Below are 15,203 nucleotides of genomic sequence, written 5' to 3' on the forward strand. Positions count from 1 at the left end.
AAATTAATTCTAATTATTTTATTTTAAATTGCATTTAATTGATTATAAAAGATATAAAATTATCATGATAATTTTTTTAATTGATTTTTTATATCATTTATATATTTATTAAATATAAAAAATAAAAATATTAAAAAAATTATACATATATCATATTGAATATATTTGAATTAAATAGATCATACTTTTAATATTAAATATATTTTAAAGTTAGATATATTATAATCAAATGTCACAATATTTTGAATAATATTTAAAATAACTTAATAATGAATGCATATTTATAAAATTCATATTTTTTTATCGACGAACACAATATTTATTGTCGAATATGAAAAATTATATAATACATACATCAATTTCTTCAACAAAACCAAAATGTCTACTATTACTTCTTATATCATTTCTAAGAGTTTTTCTCAATATTTTCATGAGTTTTAATCAATTTTCACGTATCGATATTTTGTATTAAAATATCTACCAATATTTTTGGATATATCTCAATATATCCATAAAATCGAGTTACTGATATATCCATCAAAACCAATATTTTCATCCTTGCCCGTAGCACCCTTTCGACATCCACTTATTCCTTAAACAAAAATAGGGAACCACTCATTAGAGCCAAATGAAAGTTCCCTTTTAGCCACTAAGTATACATTGCCCAATTTTTTAGTGAGAATAGATCCAGACTGTGAAGAATCACCCCATCTACCCACAAAGCATCGTGTGCCATATATTTTTTTATTTCCTCCCACCCAATTTGAATCCACAATGCTTTCTTCTCACCAACGCAATCATTGCTCACCAACTTTGTCAAAGAATCTCCCTTACTTGGGGTTCCCTTCTCTTTCCCCCACAATAAATAAATAAATAAAATAAAATAAATGATCATTTAGGCCTCTTGCATAGTCTTATCTAGAGAGAGCACCCTTAAACTCCTCAATTTTGCTGCTAAGACCCTCCACCCCTTCGGAAAGCCCTTGCCCATAGGGAAGATCAAAGTGAATCTCTTCTCATTCACTAAAGAAACAAAACACCGCAAGAATCTTCCCACCTTGTTGCAATGCATCTCAAACTCAAAAACCCTTTCTCCATCTTTCCGGTCCTTCCTAAAAGAGTTTAGCTCAACATTATCACAACATGATTCTACCCCTTCTAATAACAAGGCAAGGCCTTTCTCGCCAAACCTGATCTAGGCTAAGCCTCACTCCCTCTCCAACACCTTACCCACTACCTTGCCTTTGACAACCTCTACTAAAATCTCAAATGATTTTGAGTCCATGCCAAACCACCATCTACCTCCATCCACTGGCTTTCTCTAGACATACATTTCCCTTTCCTCCATCTCCTTTTTCTTTTTGGCTATGCTCTATGGACATACGCTTCCTCTTCGTTACCAAGAATAAGCATTCTCCTTACTGGCATTGTGAAAATATTTGCTATATCTAGATACCATTTCAAATTTTGTTCTTTCACTTGCTTGGATTCCAAGATCAGGCAAGGTTGGATGCCTTAATGGATATTAAATAATATATCCATTTTTTTTATAGGTAAATAAGGAGAATATATTAAGAGCACTTGCAAAATGGCGCAACAAAATACACACGTAGTATACAAAAAAAGGTCATAGGGCAAAGAAAAGAGAAAGCAAATACCAACCACCCTAACAAACCAGCCAACCCTAAGAAGACCCAAAATAACCAAGTACAAAGAGAAACCACCATCAAGATTACAACCTTAACAAAGACAACCTGAAAACACAACCACATGCCAAATCTCTCCATTGACACTCAAAGCTATGCCATGACCTCACAAAATAAGTTATGAACCCCCATTGCTCCTCCCCCTTCCTCTGACAATGAGAAGGGAACTACTGTAATTCACTAAGCACTCTAATTTTCAAAGTTCCCTTTCAAAACGAGTAGCAGATGGAAAGTTTCTCTCTCCGCCTCAAACCTTTACTCTATTCCCTTTTCTTCCCACTAATTTCTTCAGCAAGGAGCTGATTTCCTTTTCGAACCCCTCAACTAGCATCCCCACAAAGCTGCTAAAATTGACAAACTTACTAGAGAGGCTATCCATAACCTCCCTCTCCAAAACACAAGCAAACTCCAAGGCCTTAAGGGCCTCCAACTCCTCTACCCTAGCCATCACAACCTTACCTGAAGGGTCCTTTTCAGCGCTTCCCAAAGTCTCTACCAGACTGCCATCTTGAAACAGCATCTTTAGCGACCAGCACCCAAAGTCCAAAAGCCCCAAGGAAGAAAGGGAAAAGGATCTTGGAAACCTATTCGCCTCTGCCACGAGGGCTTCGTCGATGAACACCACACAAGAACACATGGAGATCGACGCTAATGACGCCTCAAGCCTCTCAACCACATCCTTGATACAACTTCTCTGCACAATCGTTTGACTCTCTGAAGAGAAATCGCTCCCTTTGTGAAGCCCTAGAGGACCCTTCTCTCCCACAGCCAAGTCTTAAAAGACACAACCCTCTCTTAAACCCACCCCCCCTTTCAAAAAAGGAGATTTGTGGGCCTATCCCAAACTTAAATCCTCCCTCACTACAAAGCCTGAAGCTAAAAGGGCCTCTGAAGCAATCGGTCCACTAAGGCCTTGGGCCTAATTGGAGACATGGCCCCTAATAACTTGGGCCCCACCCAAACACCTGAAGCCCAAACTCAAAGTCCCTAACACAGCCCCACCACAGCCACCCAATCCACAAGGGTCAACCAAACAAACCCCTCCTGCTCCATCACGCCTCAAATCACGTTCTTGGACTCCCCCCCCAACCCCCTTCTGCAGCCTATGCGGGACAGACAACTGACTCTTTTCCTGCCTGAACACTCCTGTCGCTATGCTGCAACACATCTTCATGTGCAAACAGCCAACCTTTCCTACCCTCACGCCAGCACATGCTCCTCCCTCCACATCTTCCCCTTCCTCCAATCCACAAAAACCACTGTCACTGCATCTTGGAGCCATCATCGAAAAATTGGGATGAGCTTCGCACCACAACTGAATGGAGAATAGGAAGCCCCCACCACCACTTGCAACGAGCCAAACTTTGCTCTCCCAAAAGACCTAACCAAGATTCTAACCCATTGAAGATTAAACAACAACGCAATGTCATCATCCATTGCGACAAAACCCCCACAATAGTCCCCTATTTTCTTAAGCACATCCCAACTCCACAAATGCAAAGGGAGACCCAACACCCTCACCCAAACTTCCTTAGTGAACCCCCCTTTAAGCAAACACCCAACCTTGGGGGTCCACCTTACCAGATGCAAAACTTTGTCCATGAGTCTTCTAGAACCTCTTATAAGCACCCACACACCCACACACCCACACACCCCCACCCCCACCCCCCTCTTTTCATAGACCACAATTTACACCACACTTTGCATCGAAGATAAATTTTGGAAAAGGGTCTAAGGCCTCTCCAAACTACCCTACCAAGCACCTCCTCAACTGCTCCTCCCTACTCTTCACCTCACTCTCCCTCAACTGTAGCCAAACAACTTCTCCCACCCCACCTGGCTCCTTCCTAACCACCTCTACAAAAGACCCTCTGACAGTCCCCTCCTTTGGAATACTCCTTGCCTCTGCAGGGGAGAACACTCCCCTATACTCTGCTAAGGGGAGGACTCCTAGAACACGAAGCTTCTTCACCAGCATAGACCAACCCCTTTGGAAGCCCCTCTCTTTAGGGAAAATCAACAAAAACCTCTTCGCCTCCTCAGTCACCACCTAACAAAATAAAAACCTTCCTGCCCCATTCGACCTACACTCCAACTTGAACCTCCTCCCACCCTCCTTCCAAACATTACTCCATCCCCACCAAATCTTCATCTCTGCAGCAAGACTCCACCCCTTCCAACAAGCAGTGTAAACTCATATCCCCAAACCTAATCCAAGCTGAAAGACCTCTTCCTCTTTCCTTAATAAAGCCTCTCAACTTCCCCCCAACTTCCTCTACCAAAAGGTCAAAAGACTTTCCACTACAAACCAGCATCGACCTCCCCTCGCCAACATTCTTACCCCATTACATCTTTTCCCCTTTTACATAATATATCCATATTATGTCATACATGGTATTATACAAGATCTATATATGGATATTACATAATACCATTGAAGCTTCAATCTAGTAGGATCAAAACAGTGTATTCAAATACAGTTTGATCCTATCTGATCTAGCAGATTCAAGATGTTATCACTATGGACCAAACCACTCAGTGTGTAATGACATAGGAATTGTGATCATAATTCCATCCCATGGCAGCCCCTGTACTCAATGTCATGGTTCTTTCGATGCTTAGACAATTGGAATCAATTCTACAGACCCACAAAAATATATGGTCCTACTTCCTACTCATGACAAAGTTTGAAGTCAACCATAGTTCATGGTTTGAAGTTTAATGCTTTATTGGGAACATTTGAATGCAATCATTGCTAATAATTAACAAAAGCTGGACATAAAATGAAGTTACTGATGAATGAACTCAAAATGTAGAGATTTTAGGACCCCCCAAGCAATTCATGGACACTACCAGGCTCAAGTTTGAAACATCAAATAGGCAATTCTACATTGTTTCACATGGATCATATCTCAAGAAGAAACAAAATTTTCACCGTTTTTTATTGGGGTCTATGTACTTTACCTTATACAAAGCCCTTCTTGTGTCAATTGGTGCAGACTGAATACACTTGTCTATTACAGCTGGTAAAGGGGTTGCAAAATCGCTGCTGTAGATCTCAGGATTGAAGAAAATCTGCATAATCAGCCAGATTAATCATCAAAAACAAATTCCTTTTTTTAAAAGACTTATCAAAGCATCATCTAGTAGATGAAATGCAATGCACAAGTAAACAAATTTAATAGTAAAGGAATTGTAACGGCTTTATTTTTTTGGCAAGTGAACAATTATTACATAAATGGATCAAAACATCACCAAGGATGAAGCTAGAAAGCTACAGATGCGTGTCTATTTAACTCATTACCATGCAGTCTCCTTTTAACCAAAAAAAAAAAATAGCCATTAATTTCAATGTTTGATTAGCTCAAAAGTAACACTCAGATCTAATAACATAGACAAAATTTTAAAACAAAAAAGAGGCATTCATGTCAACAGCATGAAGACCTTACAGATATTAAAATGTATATTTCAATTACCATATGGATGCTGAAACTTCAAAATCATATTCACTATATAAGTGAATCATGAATACTGTTTTCAGAATATACAAGTATCGTGGTAAGGCATTCTTTTTCTCCTAAAAGAAACAGGGATTTGCTATTTAAGAGAAAAACGAGTTTGACACTAAACTTCATCACAAAAGGGCACATTGATTGGGTCTATAAGCTATTTTTTAGGAAACAAAAGGATACATAAATGATTAAATCTTAATAACATTCATTCAATATGGTAACTCTTTTCTTCCAGAGCATGCTACTCTATTCTAAAACATAACTTTTACAAAGATTATTTGCAGCTGGAAAACCCTGTTTTGGCCCTTGAATCCTTACTAAGTGGCAAAGGGTTGGGGAGCCGATGTGGGAGGTTCAAAATTCAAGTTCAATAGGGACAAAAAACATGTTACCTACAATAAAAAGGATGCAGTTCAAAGTTGGCAAAGGTGTTTGAATGGAGTGAATTGCTAAAGATTCGACAATTGGCAAAGGAACACAGGTTAGAGATGATGAAGTGGGCTCAATGACTGCAGTCAAGACATGGATAATGTCAGGTTGACAAATTTGAGCAAATCAACAGCTGACAGTTGTGGAGGATCCTAACCAGCAGAGTTCTCAGCCATTTCAAGATTTTGAATAGAGATAATAGAGTCAAAAATGATAAGAACATCATGCACAATAATTTACAACCTACTCTGATGAGCAAGGAAAGTGAAATTGTAATTCAAGTGCATAATCCTTGTCCAGACCAAGGTACAATTGTAGTCACCCAATTAATGCTGAATTTAACTGGTTTCAAGATATTGCATGGCAATGGATCAGATGAGAACCACATAGGACTACAGAAAACAAACTTGAAGGTGAAACTGAAATATACCTCAAAGAAAATGTACTCCTTAGGTTTGGGCTTACTTGGTGAGGAGTTGAATTGAGCTTTCGAGTTGTATTTTTGTATAGTCTTTTATTCTTTTTGTATAAATCTCCTTATAAAGAGAAGATTTTCATGGGTGTTTTGATCAGGTTTGTATTTCATGGGGAGGATTTCTCATCCTTCTTATGTTTTATGATCTTTAATTAATACACCTTTGGTTTCTGATTAAAAAAAAAACTTGGAAGTGGAACAAAAGTCAGAAAAGCAACAAACATGGAAGAGTGACAGGTAGGAAAACAGTGGGAGAGACAGAAAGGGAACTATAGGGAGTACAAAGCACGTCTAGATGTTCAAAATGGTTGAAAATAGATATAGAGAAAGTAGACTATAAGAAGTACAACGCACTTCTAGATGTTCAAAATGGTTGAAAATAGAGATGCAGAGACAGTAAAGCTGGAGAAGATGCAGGAAAGGGAAATTGCACATGCATCATCCCTTTAATTTCCATGTCCACCTATTTTTTAAAGAAAAAATTAATTCCAAAAATACCCTTGTGTAGAAAGACCAAAAAGGCCTCCTTCCAAAAATGCACCTGAGTGTTGGACACCCCTATGACATCCAGTATTCCAGCACCAAACAAATCCAAGATGTCCAGTATTCCAATGCTGGACGGTGCTATAATGGGCTTTTTTTTTTTTGTCATATTTTTTGTGTTTTCGTGCTCTTTTCAAAATTTTATCATGCTTTTTTTAAACAAAAATTTAAAATGGAAGCTTTAATGGAGGCTTGAATGGAAGTTTGATAACAAATGAATGTTTTTTTCATCTTATAAAAAAAAAAAAACAAATGAATGTTTTTTCATAAAGAAAAATGTGACATTTAGGGTTGCAAAGAAGGTGAAGGAAGAGTTTTGGAGGAAGGAGAAGGGTGTAGCAATTGTTTAGGAATAACATATTAGGGTAGGTGGGTGAGAAAATTTGAAATATATGTGTGGATGGTGAAGAAATAACATGGATGAGGAAATAAAAATGGCGGATGTGTAGATATATATATTTGATGAGTAAAGCAAGAATATATTATTATAAAAAAAAATAGTGGATGTATATAAAATTTCCCTACGGAAAATATTGACCATATCATCCTATATATTCCATAAAAAGTGAATTTCAGAAGAAAATAGCCCCCATCAGAGAGATTCTAGGCTCGTCCCATAGTTCAAGTAACAAATGAATGTTTTTTCATGAAGAAAAATGTGACATTTAGGGTTGCAAAGAAGGTGAAGGAAGAGTTTTGGAGGAAGGAGAAGGGTGTAGCAATTGTTTAGGAATAACATATTAGGGTAGGTGGGTGAGAAAATTTGAAATATATGTGTGGATGGTGAAGAAATAACATGGATGAGGAAATAAAAATGGTGGATGTGTAGATATATATATATATATATATATATATATTTGATGAGTAAAGCAAGAATATATTATTATTAAAAAAAAATAGTGGATGTATATAAAATTTCCCTATGGAAAATATTGACCATATCATCCTATATATTCCATAAAAAGTGAATTTCAGAAGAAAATAGCCCCCATCAGAGAGATTCTAGGCTTGTCCCATAGTTCAAGTGGCAAATCATCAGGGTAGAGATGTGGAAGGTTCCAGGCTCATCCCATCAGGGACAAAAGAGTTACATGTCCAAATATAGATACATACATACATACATACATACATATATATATATATATATAGAAGAAAGCTATAAAACCAACCATGATATATGACTACAATGGGTTCTTTATTGGCAGGTTTAATGGATATTGCTTCAAAGATCTAATACAGTATTTGTGTCAAGTCATCCTAAAACAATGAAGACTATTACTTATTACATTTGAAGTGGAAAACAAGTCATTCAATATAATCACTTGAATAGTTGGAATCTTGGATATGAAGAACATTAAAAGGAAGGGCAAACCTCAGGGCCTAGAAATCGTTCATAGCCAACATCACAAGAGTATGGTGCTCCTGTCTTCGGTTTGATGCCCCTCCAATGCTTTATGTACTTCCCAGGCTCTTTGTCATGCTTATTGAACTCCTGTAATCATTGAAAAACTGAGTCATCATCAAATAAGATCCAGATTCAAAATTCTGGACATAAAACTATACAATGATCAATGAAATTACACCATTTATATCCTATATTTCTTTAAGTCAGAAGTTCTTATAGAAAAGATGACCTTGACGATATCAGAAGATGTATAGCAATACATTTCCTTCACTTTTCGAGCTACTTCAAAAGAGTCTTCAGGCGGCACATGCTCTCCTCTTTCCTACACAACACAAATATCAAAATTCAGGAAACCATTAAGGTAATCATTTCACAGATCGTGATTTTTATCCTAGTATGTATAGATACTATATATAGATAATTAGCTTTCATTTTCACTGTCAATAATAAACTTCAAGAATCAGCATCCCATTGCAAAACATCCAATATACTGAAAGAGTAGAAGAGAAAATAAGTAAGCAAAAGAAGTACCCAAAGTTCATACTGGAAGACTCATAATTTGGTATGCCAGAAGAGAGTGGCTCATGCCGAGTTGGTTGGCAGCATCTTTCAAACAACAAGAAATGGCTAGACAACCAAATTAAAACTAGAACAGCAGTGGCACCTATAAGATACCATCATCCATCTCATAATCTACAGTCTCTGACATCATGCTCAAATCACAATGAATTGAGTATGACAGATTCCTCATTATTAAGGAAGGGATAGAGAAAGAGGCTGCACTCCTTATTTATTAATCAATAAAGTGAATAGATATAAAAATTAAGGTGGTGTGGTGTTTGGATATACTTCCTATTTTTTATTTTTAAAAATAGAAACTCGTATACAGAATATAAGAATCCTTGTACAAAAAGCATAAATTTACCTAGTGTTCCTAAAAACTATATTCAAAATTTTAAAATGTGTGGAAATGAAAATTTTTTACTTGAATTTTAAAAATTTTTAAAAGTGCTTTCTAATACACAATGTATTTACCTCATAGTTGTTAAAAACTTACGATACAACGGTACTATACATTTTTTATGGAAATTGATACGTATCACAATTTGTATCTTATTTTAAAGCATATTTTATGATACATGTACAATACACGATATGATACATGATATTATGATACAACAATACATACATCTTTAACTATTTGCTATAATTTAAAATAAAAAAAATCAAATTAATTTTTTTTGTTAACAAGTCTATTATATTAGTTGTTTAAAATATACTAAAAGATTAAAAATTGATATGAAAATGAGAAATTGGTAAAATAATCTTATATGAAAAGCTTCATTATTGTTGTCAAATGTTATATTATAAGTCAAGTAAGCTTATTTTAACAATGAATATTAGAGAAAATTTTCATTTGAATAATTTAAATGTTGACAATGAAAATGATGATAGTTAGTGAATAAAAATTTTTATTTAATAAATTAGTTTTTTTTAATTTCTTTTTTTGGTGGAAAAGGAATGACAATAAACCTAAAAAGCTGGAACTTTGAAGATGACACATATTAAATACATTAAATTTTTTTTTTTTTTTTGGTGACATTCAATATTTTGGTAATTTGAACTTCTCAAAACTTTAACATTCAATGTTTATGATATGATATAGCTAGACACTTCAATTCCTACTATCTTCCATAAAATTGGTTATGTATTACTCTATATTTCATACTTTCAATAGATATACACATATATACATATTTTTTCTATTTATTTTTCATCATATAAAAATACTTATGATATAGGATACGATACAATACCAATACAAAAAAATAGAAAAACGATACACAATACGTTTTACGAGTTAATAACTATGATTTACTTACTTTTTAATAAGAATTTCTACATTTTGTACAAAACCTTCTACTTAAAAAATAAATAAATAAAAAGATACAAAATGTATCCAAACACACATCAAGTCAATGGAAAACGAGACCTAATAATTAAAACTGATGTCATATGCACATTTTAGAGGTATTTCTTAAACTCTGCTATGGTGCTATCAAGTGTTTCTTCATCATGTTCTTGGGGTTATAGAGTTTAATACAATGGCAGATGCTTGTAGAAAGCAACTGTGAAGAGTATCCATTACCATTGAAGCCCTATACCCCATTTTTTATATGTATTCAGTTTCTTCTCACATTTATGGCATCTATCCTTTTGTTCCTTGCAATATAAATTTGTAGTTATAAAAGAGAAGCAGTGAAAGTTATTATGGTTCATATTTCCCTTTGTGAGGCTTTTCCTTCTTTGTTTGCCTTAGCGGTCTCTCAAGATGCGTGAATAACGGATTGTTGGGATTCTGTGGGGGATGTGGGGGGTTGGATTCCCTGTTTCTCTAGATCCTTTAATGATTGGGAGGTGGAGGCGGTGGAGAGGCTCCTCTCGACCCTTCAAGGAAAGAGGCTAGTTGTTGGGTTGAAGGATAGAGTGTTGTGGAAAGCTTCGAAAAATGGGATTTTTTCTGTAAAATCCCTTTACAATACTCTTGAATCTAGTTGTGCAATCCCGTTTCCGTGGAGCATCATTTGGAGCCCTTGTGTGCCTACAAAGGTGGGCTTTTTTGCTTGGGAAGCTTCTTGAGGGAAGGTTCTAACCCAAGATCAACTCAAGAGGAGGGGCTGGATTTTAGCAAACAGGTGCTTCTTGTGTTGTGATGAGGAGGAGACGATAAATCACATCCTTGTTCATTGCCCCAAGGCAAGGGTTTTGTGGGATCTTGTGCTTTCTTTGTTTGGTGTTAATTGGGTCCTCCCGCTTACGGTTAGAGACACTCTAATAGGTTGGTCCGATTCCTTTGTGGATAAGAAACGTGGAAAGGCTTGGCGGGCAGCTCTTCTTTGTTTATTTTGGACAGTTTGGAAAGAAAGAAACAGAATAGTTTTTGATAATGAGGTTTTGTCGATTCAAAAAATGAAAAATTCTTTTGTTTGCAATCTCTTTTCTTGGGCTAAGTTTTGTTTAGATGGAGGACCCTGATCTTTAATTAATTTTGTTGATTGGTTGGGTTCTAGTTGAGAGCTGGTGAGTGTTTGCTTTTTTGTGTGTTTTTTGTCTTTTGGCATCTCATGTATACTCCCTATATGCTTCAGGTTGCTTTTTAGCTCCCTTTTTCTAATAAAATTTCTGTGGTTTTATCTATCAAAAAAAAAAAAGTTATTATGGTTCATCTGTAAAGGCAGATGTTCGTTATCTTCAAGTTTGTTATCACCAAACAAGGATTAGGGTTCTAATGACCCAAAAAAATATCAATGGATATAAGACTAGATTAACAGTGAAATAATTATATGCACACCTCACAACTGACAACAATAACATTTCAAACAAAGCAAGCATAATATGAGGAACTAATAATTATAATGGTGAAAGACAAACACAACTCACCCGCATGAGCTGTTGGACAAAAAGAGTAACATCTTTCCCAGCAATAGGAATTGACTTAATGCTGCTCCCAATAACATAACCATCTGCAACAGGTACAACATGAGTAGCCCCATCCCCAACATCCACTACAACCCCTGTCATCTCACACTAAGGGAAAGTGTAGGTTAATCTAAAAGGCAAGGGTCAATCAATCATCAAAGAGCAAGAAAAATTATTTACATAAGAAGCAAGGTACACTTTAAGACAATACATATGAATGTTCTAAGTATAATAGGCCTTGTTTACTCAAATAAAAAAACCATTTAAAGAAACTGTAAAATAACTGTTAATATCTAGACATAAGAAAAAATGTGAGACAGAATAGTGTAAAAATAGATTTCACTGGGTAAACAAGCAAGGAGAAAATAATGATGCGGCCAGATACAAAATCATAGATTCAAGCGGAAGCGAATTGTTTTTCCATGAACATTTCAACTTAGCATATCATTATTAAAAAAATATATATAAAAAGAAAAAAGTAAAACCACCTACACCAAAAGGGAATTGCCACAAATGTAACCCAAACAAGCCAGCTATGTTGCCAAAATAAATTGAAGTAAAGCTTCTTCCCCATGAAGTGGATATGTTAGCCCCTAAATAGGTATCCATATTGATCCAAACAGTTTGTCAGGTTATTGTTTGGTTGTTCCCACCTCCAATGAGGCCGAGGAAAAAATCCAGAACTATTCGCTCTCACATTGTCATTCCCAAGTATTTGAAAGTTAATTGCAGGCATTTAATGTGGTTTCCTTGTTAATGGAATAGATAAAGGACAGAGAATGGCTAATAAATAGGATGGAAGAGTGATATGAAATTGTTACTTGGAATGCATAATGCAGAAAGAGGGAGAGAATAAGACCCTCAATCTTTTGTTCAAATTTTCAATTACATTCTGCTAATTGTTCATGAATATTGTACTTTCTCGTTAGTAATCATCCTGAAAACCCAGAAAACTATCCACTATTTCACATCCAATTCAGTATTATATCTTTTAATACAGTCCCCTGAAACAATATAAATTAACGAAAAAACAACAAGATTCGTGAATTTCCTTGTTTGCTCGCAATTATCCAATCCACCAACTATAGTTCCCATCCCAACCTCTGAACAATTTACTAAGCCTTCATCTGATTGCTCCCAATTTCTAACAGCCTATAAAATAAATTTGCATATTAGAAAATATTCCAACAGTTCTCAGATTTCAGATGCCAACCTTAGATGTAGTGTATCCTGCCGCAAGGGCGAGCACCGGCTGCACCGCAATATAAAGACCAGGAACGTTGAAGGTTTCAAACATAATTTCACCAGTGTATTCACGGCTCTCCGGGGCAGTGAGTGGACTTTCCGTCAAAAGAAAGTAGTGATCCTCCGGATCACATCTCAAATAATTAAATATACACTGCTGCCAAAATCTCTCCATGGCATCCCAATTATCAACCTGACCGTGAACAATCGGATAGCTTAGATTGTAAGTACTACTATTCCGAGATCTCGCAATAGCCTCATCTCCTATAAAGAAATCAAGATCGGCCATCACGCCAGCGCTATGTTGCGCAAGCCAATTGCCTTTGGTGGAGCTCCGATTTTGATTCAAGAACGACTCGTTGACAGCAACAACTGTCGGGGCAATGAAGCACGGCTCCACGTTACCGGCAAAACCCATTTTAGTATACCTGCAATAATGGATAAAAATTAGGGAAAAATCAATCCGGCATTTCATCGACCAGTTGGCATGCAAATTTGAAATTACCCGGTGCCGTTGTCGATGACCACGGCGGGACGAGAAGCGGCTGAATCCATGTGAAGAGGAAAAGAGATCGAGGCAGTTGCGGTGGTAGCAGTAACGGACCTGCGTCAGAGATCCGATAGAGGGTTTAGGCTGGTTGATCATGGTCGTTGAAGGCGCCTCCAATAAGGTGGCAGTGATGGCGATGTGGAGGTTGATCTGAAGTGAAAGCGTCGACTCAACGCACAGCGTGGTCGGTTAAAGTAGGTGATTACGCCTCCATCCATTTCAGTAACAAGAATGCGAATTCAAAACGGAAGCTCTCATCAACTTCACCATCATTGTCGTGTGCGTTCGATTCTTTTCTTCGCAACCAAACAAACAAACAAACACACCCACTTCCTCTCTCTCTCTCTTTCCCTCTTTCTGTGTTGTCTCCAAAGCAAATGCCTTGTGAATTGGTCGTGGAACTTGTCAGTCATATGTGACGGTGCATTTGAACCGCTTGATTCGTGTTCCGCACGATGGATACAAACCGATCTTGCGGGCCTATCACGTGTATTCCAGTGCTCCCGCAGTCCACCAGAAAAACCGTAGGCCTGCCGTCTGCCCAATTGAAATTTCAATAGTTCCCATTATTTTTAACTAACTAGGGTAGACGGGGGTATACATGCCTTACATTGTGACTGCTAGAAATAATAACAATACAAAAATTTTCAATGATTAAAAAATCAACCCTTTTCTTTTTCCATGAAATGATGATTCTGTGCTTTCCCTTCCGGCCAATCAAATATGTCACGGTGTCTTCTCTAAATTCACTCAAAAAGTGTAATATCATGCTTTTGGACAGATGCGGTTACAAAAATTTCGACCACAAGAAGCGAGATGAGACATACAGAGAGATAAGGTGTTACTTCTCCTTCTTTCTATTCATAATTCTTTAGTTTTGTCCCATCCTTTTCCTAACCCTTTCTGCAGTAATGGCTTGGTGGCAATCGGCAGATCGCAATACCACTCGCACTTTTGGGAGCCGACACTTGGGTTTGGCCCCGCTTTTCTTTTTCCTTTTTTTTTTTTTTTCTTTTTTGTGTCTTTCTGGTTCCAAGAATACTTGTTTAGTCTTTAGACTGCTGGCACGTGAGGGCATGTGCCACACACAGAGAGATCGAGATCATGAAGGTGTAAAAAATTTAATGTTTCGTTGTTGAGCCAATTTATTAGTTGATGCATTTGTTATGACGTTTCTAAGTTTCCAATAACGTTTTTGTATCATAGGCAAAGTAATGAATGTGGCATGGCAATGGTACGTGGGATTTTTGTTTTTTCAGGCATCTAATAGGCTTTTTTTCCCCACAAAGAGTGATCTTGTCCTCATTGGATTGTCTTTTGTCATTTTATTTTTTATTGCCTGTGAAATAGTACATATAGTGGGTACTGTTTAATGACTATTGGGCTGTGTTGTTGTTTTGTTGCTAGTAAATTACTGCATGCCATGCATGTTATTTAAAGGCATTTTGGTTGTATTTGGTTTTGGGAAGTTTTAAAAAAAATAAAAATAAAAGAAAAGAATGATAAGGATATTTTTTTATTTAAATGTTTATGGAAAAGGTTGAGGGAAAATATGTGGTCCTTGGTAACTGTTTTTTAAAAAGAGTTATGAAAAATAGTTTTTAATAATAGTTTTTGAAAATTGTTTTCTTGGGTTTTATACAATAAAAATCTATTTTTTAAAATAATTTTTATGTTTAGAGTTTTATTTTTAATTATTATACATATTTTATAATTATTTTTCAAAACAACTCTCAAAAAACAAATGAAAACAATTAAAAATGTTATCTAAAAATAACATGTTTTTTGTTCTAGAAAACAAAAAATAGAAAACAATTTTCTGATTATCAAACATGTTTTCTAGTTTTTTTTTTGTTGT

The 15,203-nt window shown here is 36.2% G+C and overlaps 1 protein-coding gene across 2 annotated transcripts in view; it reads right to left on the minus strand.

Annotated features, from left to right (window-relative positions):
- The window catches only part of LOC100259418 (actin-related protein 3), a 28,584-nt gene extending 14,529 nt beyond the window's left edge, over positions 1 to 14,055 (minus strand). For both annotated transcript variants that reach the window (XM_002285334.5, XM_010652567.3), the window contains exons 1-6: positions 13,301 to 14,055; positions 12,764 to 13,223; positions 11,512 to 11,658; positions 8,300 to 8,392; positions 8,038 to 8,157; positions 4,671 to 4,781 (exon numbers count right to left, since the gene is read on the minus strand). In XM_002285334.5, the coding sequence (XP_002285370.1) occupies positions 4,671 to 4,781; positions 8,038 to 8,157; positions 8,300 to 8,392; positions 11,512 to 11,658; positions 12,764 to 13,223; positions 13,301 to 13,350 (981 nt within the window). In that variant the 5' untranslated portion in view covers positions 13,351 to 14,055. The remainder of the gene's footprint in view (positions 1 to 4,670; positions 4,782 to 8,037; positions 8,158 to 8,299; positions 8,393 to 11,511; positions 11,659 to 12,763; positions 13,224 to 13,300) is intronic.
- Positions 14,056 to 15,203: the final 1,148 nt, after the last annotated feature.

Source organism: Vitis vinifera, chromosome 1 (genome assembly GCF_030704535.1).
Source record: "Vitis vinifera cultivar Pinot Noir 40024 chromosome 1, ASM3070453v1".
In the NCBI taxonomy this organism is placed as follows: Eukaryota; Viridiplantae; Streptophyta; class Magnoliopsida; order Vitales; family Vitaceae; genus Vitis; species Vitis vinifera.